Source organism: Gymnodraco acuticeps, unplaced genomic scaffold (assembly GCF_902827175.1).
Source record: "Gymnodraco acuticeps unplaced genomic scaffold, fGymAcu1.1, whole genome shotgun sequence".
In the NCBI taxonomy this organism is placed as follows: Eukaryota; Metazoa; Chordata; class Actinopteri; order Perciformes; family Bathydraconidae; genus Gymnodraco; species Gymnodraco acuticeps.
In genome coordinates this window covers 212,823-230,359 of record NW_022990692.1, presented here as the reverse complement: position 1 = coordinate 230,359, position 17,537 = coordinate 212,823, and the positions used below count along the sequence as shown (strand labels likewise).

Here is a 17,537-nt window from a genome sequence, read left to right as displayed (position 1 = left end):
CAGCTGCATGTAAGACAGGTTTGACTAAGCGACGCCTGTGAGGCTGAGCCGATATAAAGGATTTTCATTTCAATAAATCTGCCTCAACAAATATTATGTTGGCATTGATTTCACTGTATGTTCTTTAGCTTATATAAACAATTCTATATTTCTCGATATGTTATTTATTTAAGACTTTGTAAATACATTGGGGATTTCTTACAATATAGGCGAGTTGAGTAAAAAAAAAAAAAATACACATAAAATAATCCTACGAACCAGCAAGAAATAATAATAAAAATGACATTGATGTATACTTAACAAATAAAATATAGTTATAGGATCCCGTGTTATCGCGCAGAGCCTCTAAAGAACGTATAACTGCTGAGAAATACATTTTAAAAACACTTAAAAATCCCTTTTACCTAACTTTAAGTGTTAAAACCTATTATATATATTGAATTGAGCCTCTTTCTGATCACCTACCTGAGTTAATTCAGACGTATATTGTTGGAAACTATCCCGCACCCAGCGCCATATGGCGTTTCTGTAACCTAAAGAGAGAGAAGACAACTGAGGAGGGAGTGGAAACGTCAAATATGTTTCAGGTTTGGGTTTGACTTGTACATGCCAACCTTTCCCAATCCAAAAGAGGTAGGTTTGCGCGCGGCAAATGTGCACGCCCAAATGAGGTAATCAGAAGAAATGGAACCCCAATTACATACCATGTATTTAACATATATTGCATCATTTTATGCATTTTCCCGAAAAAGTGGTAGTTTGGTAAACAGTGACACCAACGACATGTTTGGTCTGTAAAATGCCCGAAAAGTAAAAGAATGGGGGATAAATATCCCAAAGTCTCCACATTTTATTATATTTTTAATGTGCTTCTGGTCCTCTTTCAGTTGAGACAGTGTAGACTGTAGATCAAGGATGTGTCAGGATGTAGAACTCTTGTTTTCGAGACACTGATATTAACAGGGAAACCTTGCTGCAGGACTCAAATGTCTCATCTCTGTTCCCCTAAACTCATTTGGGAGACAGAAACACAGAGGACTGTTTGTATGATGGGATCACAGACACGCTGCAAACGGTGTCCGCCAAAAGTCGAGTCCAGAGTCTATGTAGTGTCATTTTTATTTGTTATAGTTTGGGAAGATTGAAAATCGGTAGGGAAAGTCAGCTAAGTCGGTAGGCGGTATAAACATGTCAAAAGCGGCAGACTGCCGCCCAAATCGGTAGGGTTGGAATGGATATATGATGGGAGTTATTTGCGAGAGCCGTTCAAAAGAGCCGTTTTTAGGGTTAATAGGTTTATCTGCGAAATATACCTTTTATAATTCAATCAAATGTAGCCCTGTTTTGACTAATGATTTATATGTGTACAGTACACATATATCACTTAAATTATTCAATACATCATTTTATAGGCTACTGAAGTATTCAAAAGTAAAATGTAAATCTTTTATATAAATGCAATTGTTTTCATTCCATTTACAGACCCTTGTAACTCTGATTGTAGAACCACGCAAAAAAAAAGCAGATAGCAACACCTATACAAACAAATCTTTGCTGAGCCTAAAAATAATCATAAATAAATAACATAATGAAAATAAATATATTGCAATGCTCAAAACAGCAGCATCCAACAGTCTCTAATCCTTGGATATTACATGTCACTGCATGCATGCTCGTCCGCGACCGACACATCACTATTATTGGATGTTTTATCAAACTCTACCATCAGAGGGCAGCAAATACACATTTACTCCTACTTATAAATAACATGTCAAATATGTATTCAAGATTTGTGGTTTCTAATGTTGACATCCTAAGGGATTTGGTATTTTTGATCCCTATTTCAGCTAGTCTAAAAACAAAATGTAATCTTTGATCAAAATGTATTCAAAAGCAAACCCCTCACACAACAAAAACTGAAAGATCAAGGCCATTATTTTTATAATATTTTTGATAAATTATAAAGGGATAGAAATCTATAGGTTACTTACGTAACCCCAGTTCTCAGAGTAACATGTAGTGAGATGTCTCACTATGGGATGTGCCTCATCGCGGAGCAAACAGAAGCATCAATCTCATTACGCCAATCCTGATTGGCTGGTGATCTTGACGTCAGCGTCAGGGAATCCACCCCCTATAAGTAGCTTGCGCTACGTCGCATGCGTCATTCAAAATAAGCACCTCTTCTCGCTTCACCATAGCAAGGAGGGCCGTCTGGTGAGACATCTCACTACATGTTACTCTGAGAACTGGGGTTACGTAAGTAACCTATAGTTCTCATTCATAACACTCCGTTCGATGTCTCACTATGGGATATTGTAGCTCCCGTATTGCCAGACGAGCTTATCTCGAAATTCACCAAACCAACCAGAACTTAACAGGCAGAGCTCTGACTCAACAAGGTGCCCAGCACTGCTCGGGCCACACTAGGAGCAGAGACGTCTAGCCTGTAAAAGCGGACAAAAGTGAGCGGCGAGGACCAAATCGCTGCTGCACAAATGTCTTGGATGGAAACACCCTTGAACAAAGCCCAGGATGTAGCCAGACCACGAGTCGAATGAGCACGCAGACCCGAAGGTGCCTGCAAACCCTGACTCGTATAGGCCAAAGCAATTGCTTTTTCGACTCGCATCTCCTCTGCATGGAGGCGAGAGCGGAGCTGAAAATCCCCTCGGGAACGATGGGCATGTCTAGCACATCTTCCTTTTCCCGGTCTGGGAGGTTGGTGAGGTTAAGCCATCTAACTCTTTCCTGCGCCACCATGATCCCCATTGCCTTGCCCGTGGCCTGGACGGCACAGCGTTGAACACGGAGACAAATGTCTGTGATCGCGGCCATCTCGTCCAGAACGGCCGGTCCAGGATTGCTTGACAGATCCTCGCAGAGCTCCGCTTGGTATGCGGTTAGCAGCGAGGAAACGTTCAAAGCCCTGGCGGACAACGCTGCGGCTCTGTAGGACCGTTCAGTCATGGTCGACTGGAATCGGTCCGCCTTCGCTGGCAGCGTGGGGTTCCTGCTTGGTGACGGGACCAGCCTCGGTAGGAGGTGGGCTGCCACCAGCGGTTCCATAGGCGGTATGCGGAACAGGCCGAGCCTCTCCATACCGTCACAGTCTAGGGAGGAGGCACCCTGGATTGAGGCCTTGTTGCTAAAGGGCCGGTCTCTCCACGAGACCGACACCTCATCCAACATCTCCGGGAAGACCGGAAGGAGTTGCCTCTTTGTCCTCGTTGCTTGGGGAAAATGTTTCCCCTCGTAACGGGACCTGGAGGTCTCCTTGGCCATTTCGGGCCACAGGATATCTAGTCTGGACGCGGCACGCTGACACACGGCCTGCAGGTCCATGCTCAGACAGGGCGAAGCTGGTGTGCTATCGCCCAGGATAGCAGCCATCGCTCCCGGCTTTGCAGCCTGAGCCGATGACACGAAGATATCGTCTTCTTGCTCATCCGAATCAGACAGGAGGAACTCAGAGGCACCCTCTTCGTCCTCCAAATAATCCAATTCCAGGGCATCCTCCGCGGGCGAAACCATGGTGAGGTCCAGCCGGGAGCCCCAGCTTGGTAAAGCGTGGGGCTCCGTTCTCGCGTCTCTTGCCGCCACCGGGTCCCAGCCTGACACGGCGCGGGACTCCGGTTCCGCAGCTGCCGCTGTTGATGAGCCCCAGACCGACAGTGTGGGGCTCAATCTCTGCGGCGGACGCCCCCGCGTCTTGATTGCCAGCCGGCAAATCAGCGGACATGAGGGGGTCCTGTCCCGACAAGCTAGCTTGGCGTGCTAACCGTCGGCGGAGGCTCTTTACGGTGAAGCGGGCACAATGCCCACACGAGCCGGGGTTGTCAATAGTCTCCTGGGCGTGTTCCAGCCCGAGGCAGGACGAGCAGACCTGGTGTGAGTCTGTGCCTGATATGTTCAACCCGCAGCCGCAGAGCCGAGCCTCCGAGTCCCTGACTCCTCTGGTGTGAGGGAGAGAGGCGTCCATCTTGTTCGCCGCGTGGCGTGGAGAGGACCCGCTCGTAACAGGTACATAGCCTCGCTACCGTGGTGTCGGTAGTGAGGGAAAGCAAGCTAGCAACAGGTGTGTTGCTAGCTTGAAAAAATCAAAACCTTACCTTAATTTCCGAGGAAAGAAACGGCGAGGGTCGATTGTAATACTAACTGGTGTGTTAGCATTAACAGTCTTCTTGCGAAGCAGAAGAGTAGCCGGCGAGCGCCCGTCGACCGAAAGTTAGCTTTGGGTTCAGTCTGTGGACTGTTAAGCTAGCCCGGCTACCATCGAGATGTGCTCTGAAGCGAGAAGAGGTGTTTGAATGACGCATGCGACGTAGCGCAAGCTACTTATAGGGGGTGGATTCCCTGACGCTGACGTCAAGATCACCAGCCAATCAGGATTGGCGTAATGAGATTGCTGCTTCTGTTTGCTCCGCGATGAGGCGCATCCCATAGTGAGACATCGAACAGAGTGTTATGAATGAGAACTGCTACAGTATAGTTTTACAGGTGAATGACTATTAAACATTTGAAATGTAATTTTAATGTCACATTTTCAATATCAGTCAGTGTCACAGCATGACTTCTTCATTGTTTCTATAAGCATTTTATAAAAGCACTATTTGGGGTTAGATTTGATTCATTAGATGTAAACAATCATTTGTATTTTGTCGAGACATTTACAGACGCAATGACCAATGAAACAAGGACCTTGACAAAATGATTCAGCAGTCACAGCATATACATTTTATTTAATAAAAGACTGTTCAATGTGCCCTGATGTATTTTAGGTAAAATAATGCAATATGATAATGTGAGTAGCAAACAATCAAATGTTTACCTGCACGGGGATTAACACTAAATTAATTAATTAATCTTTGAAATATGTTTGAGCTAAATCAAGTAACAGTTCAGTCTATTTAATGTAAATCCAAATAGTGGAAAACTCACAAAAGGCTTGAAAAATGAACATTCAAACTGGTTGTCAATATGTTGTCACTTGCTCCATCACTAGCAGGAAAGTGATGGAGTTCAGCTTCAACCCCCAGCATGCCAGGCTATGAGAGGTGAGTAATAGGTATTGAAATGTGATCATCTGGGTGAGGTTGTCTTTGCGCTACACATTGTATTTCTATCTGACCCCTCCTCCCAGTTTCTGCACTCCCTTCTCCTCGTACTCTGCCCTGCTCAGCCAGAAGGACTCCTTGTCCTTCATGATGTTGGCGAGCACCGCGCCGCCCAGGAACACCATGTGCTTACGCCGGGGGGGGTCCTCGATGCGGATCTTGAACTTCTACACAGGTGAAGAAGAAGAAAGTATTGAATCACAGTGTACAGAGTGTGTGTGTGTGTGTGTGTGTGTGTGTGTGTGGTGTGTGTGTGTGTGTGTGTGTGTGTGTGTGTGTGTGTGTGTGTGTGTGTGTGTGTGTGTGTTCTTGCAAGAAATACAACATTGGATTTGCAATAAGTCACAATATAATATTCCAAATGTAGTATATAGCTCAATATATATATAAAAAAAAAATATATATATATATATATATATATAGAAATGGCTGACATCTTTTTTGTCATTAATACAATTAAATTAAATAGTGTTACATTGTATTGACATAGTATTCTTGCCTTTTGAAACCACAGTAACAAAACAATCTTAGCTCAAGGTCCACTGTTTTGTTTAGTGCAATTATTATTATGGGTTATTATACAAATGCTATGTAACTTTTTTAAATTAATATAAAATGCATTACATTGTGGTTTATGCTACAGATTAAATTGTTAATGGATAATTACTAGGGGTGCACCGAATGGGAAATTCTTGGCCGAAACCGATACCGAAAATAGGAAACAGTTGGCCGAAAACCGAATGCCGAAAGGCAGAAAATGATTAAGAAATATATATATATAATGTATACATTTTTTACCAATGTTGTTCAGCTACCTGATTATGGAAATAGACATGATTATGGCAAAACTTAACTTAAATAATAATCACTATTATGGGTCCATAAAACATTTATTCAGCACTTTTGAATGCATACAGTACATTTATATATGTCATGTATTATTGCTAAAAAACATTATATCGCAGTCTTAGTGTCGCCAACTCGTTTCTAATATGCAAAGACAACAAATGCGTCTATGATGTATTTTCGATCAGACGAGATCTCTCTTCCCCGTCTGTGTGCGACGGGGCGGGGCAGTTTACACACACGCAGCTGCTTCATGCAGCGGAGCACACTGCGGAGATGGCGGAGAGAACGCGCTCCAAGGTGTGGTTAAACTTTACCCGTCTCGATGTGGAGAATACTTGTTACCATAAGTGCAATAAGAGTTTAGCATGTAAGCACGAGCAATTTGTCTAAACATTTAGCAAAAGTGCACCGCATGCAGACGGAGGAATGTACCGGGTTTCGACCGTCTTTCTAGTAGCTCTGTAGCCCCATCCACGAGTAACGTTTCCACGTCAGGTGTTATGTATGCTAGCAGCAACACACGGAGTTAACTACATGATACAAACATGGGCTAATGATTAGAGGAAACTGAGTTATTTCGTTTGTTAAAATTTCAGCTATTCTGTTTACAGTCTGTCATCAGATTATTTAATACGATTTGTTAAAGGCTCAGGGCAATCTCGATGACAAAGGTCAATGTTCCCCCCCCCCTGTGAGCCAGCCGCGAGCATGGTCGCCGCGTCTTTATTACGTCATCACAACAACACGTTAGGTTACCAACGTAAGCCTGTTCTGACATTCGGTGATATTTTGATATTTTGATAAAATGCCCTTTCGGCCGAAAGCCGAAAGGGCATTTTTAACCATTTTCGGCCGATAATTTTCGGTGGCCGAATATTCGGTGCATCCCTAATAATTACTTTTATGCAAAGGTATTATAGAGGATCAGCAGTTGTATAACACCTTATCTAACATCATGGTGCTCTTGTATTTCAATAAAAACAGATGATTAACATTTAAAGGCTAAAAAATATTGTTATTAGATGTAAAACTCTTACAGATAGTTTCTGAGTGTCTCCGTCCAGCACCCTCTCCAGGTACAGCTGCTTCATCTCCCTCTCTAGTCTGGATGGGAGTCCGGGGTACATGGTGGATCCTCCGGAGAGAACGATGTGCTTATAGAAGTCTGACCTGCACAGAAGAAACAACCAGGATGTAAGAAAACAACATGTTTTGTTTGTCTACATGCTCTTTTTATATTGTGTAGGTAGGTGCATTAGTGAGGGGAGGCAGACCTGAGGTCGATGTCTGCAGCCTGGATGGTGTTGAACAGCAGCTCGGCCACCCCCGCTCCCTCCACGTTGATGAGGTGAGGCTGGAAGAGAGCTTCAGGGGCCCCGAACCTCTCGCCGCCCACCTTCACCTGCCGGCCGTCGGGAAGCTGCACCACACAAAGGAAAACATTTCAATAACTGCAGGGTCTTTTTTGTGATACAGCAAGATGGAAGGTGCCACAATAACACATGCTTTGGAGAAATCCTTCATTGTACCACTCTCATAATAGGACTCAAACTAGAATAAGGGTAAACTTATTGGCAGAAATTGAATATAATATGTTTAAATATGTTATTATTTTGTATACAATCACATTGAGTTAAGAATCATGTTTATGTTATCCTACAATAGGGTTGCAATCTGATACCTCACCACAAGATGTCCCTAAATACCAGACACTGGTCTTCAAAAAGCATTGTTTGCTGTTTGGGGAACTGAACATTTATTTTGATACCACTCTTATGTTTGTATGCATACTAAATATTTAAGTACATATCTAGAAGTTCACTTTTTTGGTCTTTGGTGAAATTATTACTTTAAACGAGAGCTAAATATTTCCTTTGTTTTCAAGCAGTTTAACTTGTTTTTATGTATTTATGCTAAGCTTCGCTAACAGGCTGCTAGCTTTAGCTTCATATTCAGCACACAGTGGCAGGGATCCTAACAGTCGACAAGAAAATGTATACACACTTCCTTTATATACAACAGTTCCTTTAAGTAGACTAAAACTGTAAGCATTACTGGGATTTTGTTCTTCAACGTACTGTGAAAGTCTCCACCAGGAAGGTCGTCTCTAATGCCAGGCGCTGCTCCTGCTCGATGTCGTATCCCACGTAGCACAGCTTCTCCTTCATCATGCGCACAGTCTCAAAGTCGGCGGTGTGGTTGAAGGCGTAACCGCGAAGAAGCAGGAGCTAATGGCGGGAAAAGGTGCATTTTTCATGTCACAACTATTTACCAGTTTTCACAGTTTTGCATTTTCTTAATTTCTTCCTGTGCAATATTTAGACTTGTTTTCCCTTCTACATGACTGAGCATCTCCTGGCTCACCTTAATGAGGTACCGTGTGATGTCACGTCCTGCGATGTCCAGCCTGCGTGTGAGGTGGGGTAAGGAGAAGCCCTCATACACGGGACAGATGTGGGTGACACCATCCCCCGAGTCCAGGACCACACCGGTCAGCAAACCTGTAGACAGAATCAATTACCCAAAGAAAATGTAACCAAACAATTCCAATAATCTTTGAGGACAGACTGAGCAAAACGATACGTTAGAAATGGGTTTTCTTGTGTCTTTAAGCACAAATCCCACCCAAGTATTCCAGTTTGCCCTAAGGAACAACACATTTAAAATGGTATAACATTTTGAAGTCTTACCCTGAGCATACAGAGTGAGCACAGCCTGAATTGCCACATAAAGGCCCTGGAACTGGTACTTCTCAAACATGACCTCAGCTATTTTCTCTCTGTTCTTGGTGGGGTTCATGGGCGGCTCCGTCAGCAGGATCTTCAAGAAGCAAAACATACATTCACAGCTGTTTAAAAGCCAATTATTGATAGGGTTTTCCCCAGGTGTAAAACATTCAAATGTCTTCAGTATTTTACCACTTGTTTTCTTTCTTCATGCCTTGTTCCAATATTTGTCTCACTGAGCTTTATTTTGAAAGGTCGGCTCTGTGTTGTACCTTGCACTCTGACGGGTTGATGTCCAGGCGGGTGGAACCGAAGGTGTAGTCCCACAGGTGGATCATGTCCTCCCAGGAGCGCACCATACCGTTCTCCATGGGGTAGCTGACCTCCAGCATGGAGCGGCACTCGCTGGCCTCATCACCCACCATCAGGTCCTGGTGGGAAGGAAACACGAGGAGACCGCCTTTTAAGATGCAGAGTAAAAGAATAAGACTCGCAGGAAAACTACTGGCCCAATTTTTCTAAACTTGGTGGAAGGGCGTAGCCTGGGCTAAGAGAGAATCGATTATATTTAAGAATGGAGGGGATCCAAATGAGTCTGCATTCCTTGGTATTTTTTACAATTGTTTTGTATCTACAGCTTTGGTATAACGTATAACAAATGACATATCACAAAAATATTAAATGATAAGAATTAAATCTCAGTGCCAATACAATACCTTCGCATTTTTTGCACAGATACCAACGCTATACTTTTTACAATGATAGTTTTTAGTAATGCATGGATAGTTCTTTTATTTACACAAGCAGCCAAAGACATTATCAAAATATTGTATTTAAAATCAGGTTATTTATCAAAGAATAGAAATACTTAGAATCTTACTTAGCATTTGCTCACATTTTGGTTACTGCTGAATATTATTGAGCATACATGCTTACTTACAAAAAAAAGTATTGTGAACACTATACCCAAAAATGCTATCTTTACAAATCTTCACACTCACTTCTGCTTTACGAAACGTCTCTGTTCAGAGCTGTGAGGATTACGAGGAGTAAAGGTCTGCATGATCTGACCTCAGGTTACGTGAGAATACGAACTTAACTGTGTCTTAAGGAAGCTAACAGGTGTACCCTTCTAAGACACTTTGATACATATGAGCTGAAAGGTAAGAAGAGATGGAGGAGAGGAAGAAGGTCAGCTGTTTAATTAGCTTAACAAGTCTTACTGTCCAGACTTACCAGACAGGAATTCCCTTAGCTTTAAATAGAATACAATCCACATTTAGAAATAGCTTTTGTTAGGTAAAAAATGTACTTCCTCTAATCCAATTTTTGTTTTAAAGTCTCCTTCTTTTCTGTCTTAAAAAAACACTCTCAATCTGGCACCTTTTCACTCACATACACCTGACATATCACCTTCTACAAAGCGTTGCCTTGTCTAGGCTCACCTGTTATCGCTTTTCTGAATACAATTTGAAATAATGCAAAAAATGATCTCACCTTTATCTCAATGTTGCCCACTTTGGTATTTGATCGTAACATCGGTCGACCCACCATGGCGGGGAAGATGTGTTCGGGGAAGTTGGATCCAGCGAAGCCACACTTGACAAACTAAGGATGTGAGAATGATACATGATGTTTTTTGTGTCTATTAAGTTCAACGTTATCAAGAGCTTGTTATCCTCAGAAGAGGTTTAATCTTTATTGTTTTTCAGTTATTGAAAGAATTTCTGACGTGTTTTCTGCTCGTGTGTGCTTCTTATATCTTTTAGTTTTAGGTTTTCGAAAATAATGCTAGGTTTGTTTTGTTCTTCTCATGACAATTATATTGAGCTTGTGTGCAAATACAATAGGAGAAAAATAATCATCTTACTCCTGCATTAAAGCCTTCTGAAATGGATAATAACTTTACATTCAGTGTAATCCATCACTAGGTCTAATCTGCATGCAGGAAACTATAGTGTTTATTATCACAATGCATTCACTGGATTTTTCATCAGTCAATGCAAATGTGTTAAATGTGTAGTAATTCATTTGGCAAGCATGGAGCTACATTGCTTTTAAATGACCTGCTGTTATACCTGTCATGACTTCACCTCATACTGTTGTGTCTCAACTTGTCTTTGTGGCCATAGACACATTCCTTACCTGGAGGGATACAATGCATTCCAAGCAGAGGCGAAAAACTAGGATACGGCCATTTTCAGTTAAAGATAACACACGTTTGTCTTAATATATGTCGAAATGAACATGCCACCATCAGTATTGAAGAACCACTCTGGATGTTGTGATAGCTGAAGTCTCACTTCCTGATTTTCATCCAATCGTAGCTCAGTTCAAAACATCACAACCATTTATGGCTGTGTGTGCACATTAGAGGCAGAGTGACAAGTTCAGACACGTGAGGAATCAAGCTGCACACAGATTCACACCCTTCAGATGTCAACCTTTACATATGATCCATAAGCAAACTTTTAAACGCTTTTTAGAGCAGCCACTTTACAATAAAACACAGCTGGTGTGGGTTTGCGTGAAAAACAATGTCACAGATTTCTGATAACACTTTGAAAACAAGCGTAAAGTATACTGAAAGAGAAGAAAGAGAAGTAAGCAGTGTTAATACAATGTTGAGGTAGTGTGTGACACAATATATTTGACTTACCCCTGTCCCATTGTCACAGACCACCACTTTTCTCCCCTGGCTGTCCATGCTTATCCAAATGTAGCTCCCTCCTGTCAGGACAGGGGTCTAACTAACAAATGACAAATTCAAGATTATTACGCATGAATTTAGAAGAGGCAACAAGTGACAGGTAAGCAGAAGTCTATTTGCTGCAACTTCCAGTATGGGCGGGATTACTACATTTGAGGACGCCCCATTTGCTGCGGGGGTGGACCTACACTTCCCCTTTTTTGTTTAGAAACAGGTAGTGTTTTTTTGAGCAAGTCATTTACAAATTATTTTTAAAGTTGACATTTCCTTACACTTTTTATTCTGCAACAAAAAAGAAAGAAATAGTCCTTTTATTGTTTGATGTCCCTCATTGTCACTATATACAACTGGAAATAATAATACTTGGTAGATTACACCATCAAACTGTAAATGTAAGACCCTAATTATTCTGTTGACTCTGGTTTCGTTATTTGCCTATTTTTCAATGTCAACCCTGCAGATTTGATTTGCTCAATAAAACAATTGTAATAAAGATAAGACATAACAAATAATACACGATTTTAAAAAATAAAATCATGATGAATAACCTTTTGTAAATCTGTGTAAAGTTATGCATTAATAAAAAGGTGAAACTTTTGATAAATCAATCAGATGTTTGGTCCTAACCATCGGTTCGGAGAAAGTATGTCTATACTGTCTATATGCATACTATATAACAATTAGTTTGACCTATCCGAACTATACAGATTTAAAATACTTATATTACCTTACCTTATTACCATGAGACTTAAAAGGGCTATGCAATACAACATTTGATATTTTTCTTTCAATCCAGATTTCCTTCATTGTATTAAATCTCTCACAATCTATTTTGTTTTTAATTGCTTTCCAGTTTGCACATGACACGTTTAAGAGACATTGCTATTGGGTGAAATGCATCCTAACTGGCCCCTTGTTTGCTAACTCTCGTTGGACTACAAAACGGAAAAAAATGAAACCGTTTGTCCGCCATCTTTCTTCTCTTAATATTTTGGGGGCCTGGAAATGTCCTCAAAACATTGGTAAGTGTTTTTTCCCCCTTAAAGTTTGGCTTGTATGTCATCATAAAACATTCAAGTGACTTTAAGGTTATGCTCACTATCAGGGAAAATGTGAAAGAAATGTTTAAATAAGAAATAAACTAGTGCTAAAGCATAGTGCTAAAGTCATCAACTGACAAATCTAGCTAGCAGCTATAATATGCTAGCTAGTGTAGCATTAGGCAGCTAAAGAGCCAGATATTTTCCTCAGGAGACAAAAAAACAGCTTAGAGGTGTGTTAATATTGGACTTCCACCTGTAAGGTTGCTATAAAATGAGTACAAATGCCAATAGTTTGCTTAAGTGAATACAAATGCCAAAGTTTTTGCTTGTTTTGCACACAACAGGGGCTAACATGGAGTGACTTTCACAGTTTTACTTGCCAACACAGGTGAAACTAATTGCATAATTAATTGCTGCATTGCATTAGTTAATATAATTAAGTCCTAATTAATGTTGTTAATAGCACTTTGGTTCCCCTGCATCATTTTAAAACTCAGCTGGGTGACATGCTGTTTGGTACTCATGGTACCTGTCTCTGTAAATAGAGTTTGTAAACTGTACCCTGTACATTATGTTGTATGTCATCCTTATTGTTGTTCTGTTGTTTTTATGTTACATGTGTAACTAATGTCCTGCAGGTCACCCTTGAAAAATAGATCTTTTGATCTGAAGGGGCTTTCACCTGGTTAAATAAAGGCTACAAACAAACAAACAATACACCTGTGCTTTTTCTACTTAACATAATGTGATAAAAGTTTGTGAAACTCTTTTATGTGGGAACAATGGTGAGTAGGAATATTGCCTTGTTTTTGTCTTTCTGCTTTTGTAGTAGTACATGGTAACATTTATAGCCTACTGTTTTAATTAGTGGCTACCTTGAAGGAACATATGAAGCCTATGTGAAAAAGGAGGGTTTCCCAATTTGAACTTTTGTTAAAATACCTATTGTGTTTCCTTGTTGTTGCTCTTTAATTCCAATGGACTATTTATCCAGAAGAACAATATTTGTGGGTATTTTTTGCAAGGGCAGACATGTGTTTGACAAAAAACAACACCTATTTGAACTTTATGTTTGTGACATTCGCAAAACTAGCCTGTCCAAATAAGATATTAAACATTTCTGCTTCATCTGCTCAAGTTTTTAATTTAAAAAATCTGATTTTTTGTTTGTCTTTCTAAACCTGTTTAGAAACACGTATGTCCATCTGCCTTGGTTAAAGTAAAGAACACATAATACTATATTTACTTCACTTGCTACATTACTGAACTAATAAATACAGTGAGTCAGTATAACTTTGGATAAAAATAGGCTCATTTATTTACATAAAACATTTACGAAATACATCTTTTCATTGAAATAATGTGTTCATGGTTTCAAGCACACAGTAGGCCTCTGAGAGTGTCGTTCTGACATTGGGACACAAGCATATCCGACTTGGTCTCACTGTTCTCAAATGTTATAGGCACATTGAGTTAAGACCGATTAACGCTTTACATTTTGCGCTGACTCATCTTTTCTGTTTCAGCTCCTGTGGGAATTCATCAGAGCAGCTCAGGAGCGTTTACAAAAAGCCCTTTCAACCAGTCATCAAAAGACAAGTGAACAGGTAAAACACAGCTGGTTTTAAGCAGCATATTTGCTTCTAAAGTACATATATAAAGTCTACCTAAACTCATCTGATTATTTGTCTTTGCATTGTAAAAGAGAGATGCTCTTAGATCCTTTTTAAGGCAGTAAAATGTGATTAATTGGTCAGTCACTATGTTTACATGCACATTGTAACATGATCACTCTAGAGAACATCTAATGGGAATTAGGATGCAATTTAAAAGTTAATAATATTAATTGTGCCATAAAAAACATGTATTTTTTAACCTAAATGCCAATTTCTTATCAAAAATATTGAATGAGAACCTAAATTAAGGTTTTTCTGATAATGGATGTATGTTAAATGTTTGAAACAAGACATCTAAATCGGAAGTTGATCAGGTTATTATTGTGCATGTAAATATAGTAACATTAACAGCCTACTCAAGACATTTTCCATCGTGTCTTAGATTCCATATAAATAATTTTATGGATAATGACTTATAGAAAATGATTTCTACAAAAATATTCAATGAAACCCGTAAAAAAACTTGAAATATCAAATGATCTAAAGACCATGGTCGGCAGTAAACTACTTCATATAATAGTCGAGGTTGTGTGCCATGGTGCTTCTTTTAAGTGCATGTTGTTTTTCCTTTACAATGTCCACTCTCACTGAGAACACCTCCAGTGTTTCAAATGTCTGTAGAGTCTGATGATTGCAGAGAACAAGAGTCTGTCTATCACAAAAATCGTCCGTCATCTCAGGACTCGAACTCGCTGTCGCTGCTGACGGAGATCTCCGGTGTGGAGGCTCCCGTTCCTCTGCGCTCGTTCTCCGTGCTGCAGTCGCTGGCCTCCGGGCTGCCCAGGTGTCGAGGGGAGGGAGGCAACAAGTGGGAGTGATGGCGGCGGTCCTGGAGGGAGCCGTCCGGTGAGCTACCTGAGGGCAGGTGTGAGTGATCCTGTTGCATTCTGGGTGAAGGGAAAGAAGAGAGAGATGAGATTTGGGTCCCAGATTGGAGTTTTTTGTATGGTAAATGTGGCAAAGTTCAAAGGGCTTTGTTGTCATATGCATTGTGCCTTTTTAACGACTGGCTTTTTCAAAGTCTACTGCAAACTTGAAGTAGCTCTGAGCCCAATTTAGTTTTTTCTCCTTTATATTCACAACTATTGTTATCGCTTGTGGTTCTTAACATACCTGTTCTTTGCGGAAGCTGCTCGGTCTCTCTGCCGGCGGTTCTTGAACCAGTTGCCGACCTGTGTGGGGGTGAGCCCTGTGGCCTGGGCCAGGTGACGCTTCCTGGATGGGTTTGGGTAGGGGTCCTGGAGGTACCACTCTCTCAACAAACTGCGGGTTCTTTCCTGCAAAACACACAGAAATACAATCAATATTTATGCTGTCGTAGACGATTCAAAGTACACTTTATTAGTGTGGATTTGCACCTTGCAAAGACACCATATGGTGTTTTGATATCATCCCAATAAACCACAATAATCTCCTCACTCTCATGATGCTCACTGTAATAGTATTAGACTGGATTATTAAATACAATCAATGATTAAAATCTACAATAGAGGATAAACATAAATTCATAGCGACTCAATTGGATCATGTTAAGGGGATTAATTGGCAGTAAGAGAGACTATCCCTCCCGAGGTTGTGAACTAAAGGAAATGTAGGAAACAATACTTCACCCTGCCACATGAGGGAGATCACACACACACCCAAGAGGCAAGGTGCATGCTTCTGAATCCTGTCATTTGTCTCATAAAACTTTTAGGTAAAAGAAAATATATTTTACATTTGTATAAACAAGGTGTTAAAAAGTACCAGCAGTATGCATGTGATGAATTGCTCTTCACACATGGAATAATGTTCTTTATATTGGCTCCTGGATGGCAAGATGGATCATTTAGACTCCCTTAGGTCTGTGCTCAATGTCAATAAAAGTTGTGTTCATATTTGAAAGGTGTCGTTAATAATTCAGATGAAATAAAGTTGAACCGTGGGGGGATGGGAGTTTGAAGCTGAACAGTCAAAGTTACAGAAAAGAGAAAAGCTGATAACAGAAGTGGAAATGATCAAACACTAGTTGTGGAGTATTTAGGAACTATAGTTAATTTCTTTTAACAGTATGTTCCTGCCGAAGACAGAGGTTAACCACATCTACCATGATCATCTTAAAAGCTGTAAGGGCAAGCTGTTTGAGGTTACATGTGGTACCGTACAACTTTTACGAGAGAGCAACTGACGGTCAAGTAGCAGGTCCATATCGTATAAAAGCATATCATTTTGTGTGATACCGTGGTCGCGACCAGAACCTGATATATTACATTTTAGCCCCACAGACGAGGGAAAGCGTGGGTCACACCTGTGCACATGTGGGTTCAATTGTAATATCGCGTGGTGGTGTTTACCTTAAAGCAATGCGTCTTCTGCTCACCGTCCCAGATGGTGCGGGGCAGGGGGAACTTCTTGCGGATCCGGTACTTCTCCACCGGGCCCAGCGGCCGGCCCCGGAGCCTCTCCGCCTCCCGGTAGTGCGCGTCCAGCCACAAGTCCTGCAGCTTGGCGTGCGACTCGCGAGTAAAGCGGTGGCTCTGCAGGATCTGGTACAGACCCTCGAAGTTTCCCCCGTGGAAAGCAACCAGCGCTCTGGCTCGCATCACGGACTCGTGTCGGTTCAGTGCCTCCCCGGCGGAGCCAGGGACGGCGGCCGGCAGGGACCAGAGGAACCGGCCGAGGCGCTCGATGTCCCCGGTCTCCTCCAAGTTCTCGCACACCCGGGCGACCTGGTCCGGGGTGAACATCGGAAGTGGGAACATCTCGGTTTGCTGTCTCTCAGTAGTTTACCGAAGAAGCTGTGAAATGTTCCAAAACGTATCCAACCGCGCGTAAAACTCCGTGCGCTCTCTGCCTCCTTTCCTGAGATGATGGCAAATATTGACACTTGCAGCTTCTATCTGCAGCCTCTCATATGCAACCGAGTCTCTCCTGGCATTTGGGCAAATGTCTCAGAGAAGCCGGTGCGCAACAGTGGTGTTGGTGCCTCCAGGTTTCCAGAGTAGAGCCAAATAAAGAATGAGGACGAGGAGTCAACCTGTATTTATACAATTAGCATCTCAGTAGTTGTTTTGAGAAGGATTATACATCCCGGCCATTAGCCTCTTAGTGGGGGGTAGTGTGTACAGAGGTGACTGGCTGATCAGCTTGTTTGGCTTAGCCTGAGGATACATTGACTGCCAGGATGACTGCAGCGAGCAAACAAGTAGGGATAGGTTATTTGATAGGACGGATGGAGGCTGGCCTCAGGAGGTGATGATGAGGGGAGAAATAATGTGGAATGAGAGGCTTTTGACAGCAGGCAAAACACAAGAAAATGTCAATATGCCAAAAAAATGTGGTAATTTATATATTACGAATGAGCGAATCCAGGGTGCAAAATTCACTTTTTTGAATTATTTTTTTTTTTCCACCAGCTACTCAATAGAGTACCGTTG

General features: G+C 41.6%; 2 protein-coding genes across 2 annotated transcripts; both read right to left on the bottom strand.

Annotated features, from left to right (window-relative positions):
• Window positions 1-4,714: 4,714 nt before the first annotated feature.
• On the bottom strand, window positions 4,715-11,538 carry zgc:101810 (uncharacterized protein LOC493612 homolog). The gene is made up of 9 exons (XM_034230347.1): window positions 11,352-11,538; window positions 10,190-10,300; window positions 8,965-9,123; window positions 8,657-8,786; window positions 8,331-8,467; window positions 8,045-8,194; window positions 7,241-7,386; window positions 7,004-7,136; window positions 4,715-5,284 (listed from the first exon to the last, which is right to left on the bottom strand). Exons 1-9 carry the CDS (start codon window positions 11,397-11,399, stop codon window positions 5,123-5,125), a joined length of 1,176 nt encoding a protein of 391 aa, XP_034086238.1. The 5' UTR covers window positions 11,400-11,538; the 3' UTR covers window positions 4,715-5,122.
• Window positions 11,539-13,735: 2,197 nt separating this feature from the next.
• Window positions 13,736-17,196, bottom strand: six7 (SIX homeobox 7). Its single transcript, XM_034230348.1, has 3 exons — window positions 16,455-17,196; window positions 15,235-15,398; window positions 13,736-15,008 (listed from the first exon to the last, which is right to left on the bottom strand). Exons 1-3 carry the CDS (start codon window positions 16,860-16,862, stop codon window positions 14,798-14,800), a joined length of 783 nt encoding a protein of 260 aa, XP_034086239.1. The 5' UTR covers window positions 16,863-17,196; the 3' UTR covers window positions 13,736-14,797.
• Between the last annotated feature and the right edge of the window lie 341 nt (window positions 17,197-17,537).

What these genes read in the sequence shown, in the direction of transcription:
- six7 (XM_034230348.1), bottom strand. Translation starts at nt 16,862, where the DNA reads ATGTTCCCACTTCCGATGTTCACCCCGGACCAGGTCGCCCGGGTGTGC. An exon ending in AGAAGACGCATTGCTTTAAG is followed by an intron (nt 15,399 to 16,454) that starts GTAAACACCACC and finishes TGTGTTTTGCAG; the next exon opens with GAAAGAACCCGCAGTTTGTT. An exon ending in GCAGCTTCCGCAAAGAACAG is followed by an intron (nt 15,009 to 15,234) that starts GTATGTTAAGAA and finishes CCCTTCACCCAG; the next exon opens with AATGCAACAGGATCACTCAC.
- zgc:101810 (XM_034230347.1), bottom strand. Translation starts at nt 11,399, where the DNA reads ATGGACAGCCAGGGGAGAAAAGTGGTGGTCTGTGACAATGGGACAGGG. An exon ending in TCAACCCGTCAGAGTGCAAG is followed by an intron (nt 8,787 to 8,964) that starts GTACAACACAGA and finishes TGCTTCTTGAAG; the next exon opens with ATCCTGCTGACGGAGCCGCC. An exon ending in GAGACACTCAGAAACTATCT is followed by an intron (nt 5,285 to 7,003) that starts GTAAGAGTTTTA and finishes TCACCTGTGTAG; the next exon opens with AAGTTCAAGATCCGCATCGA.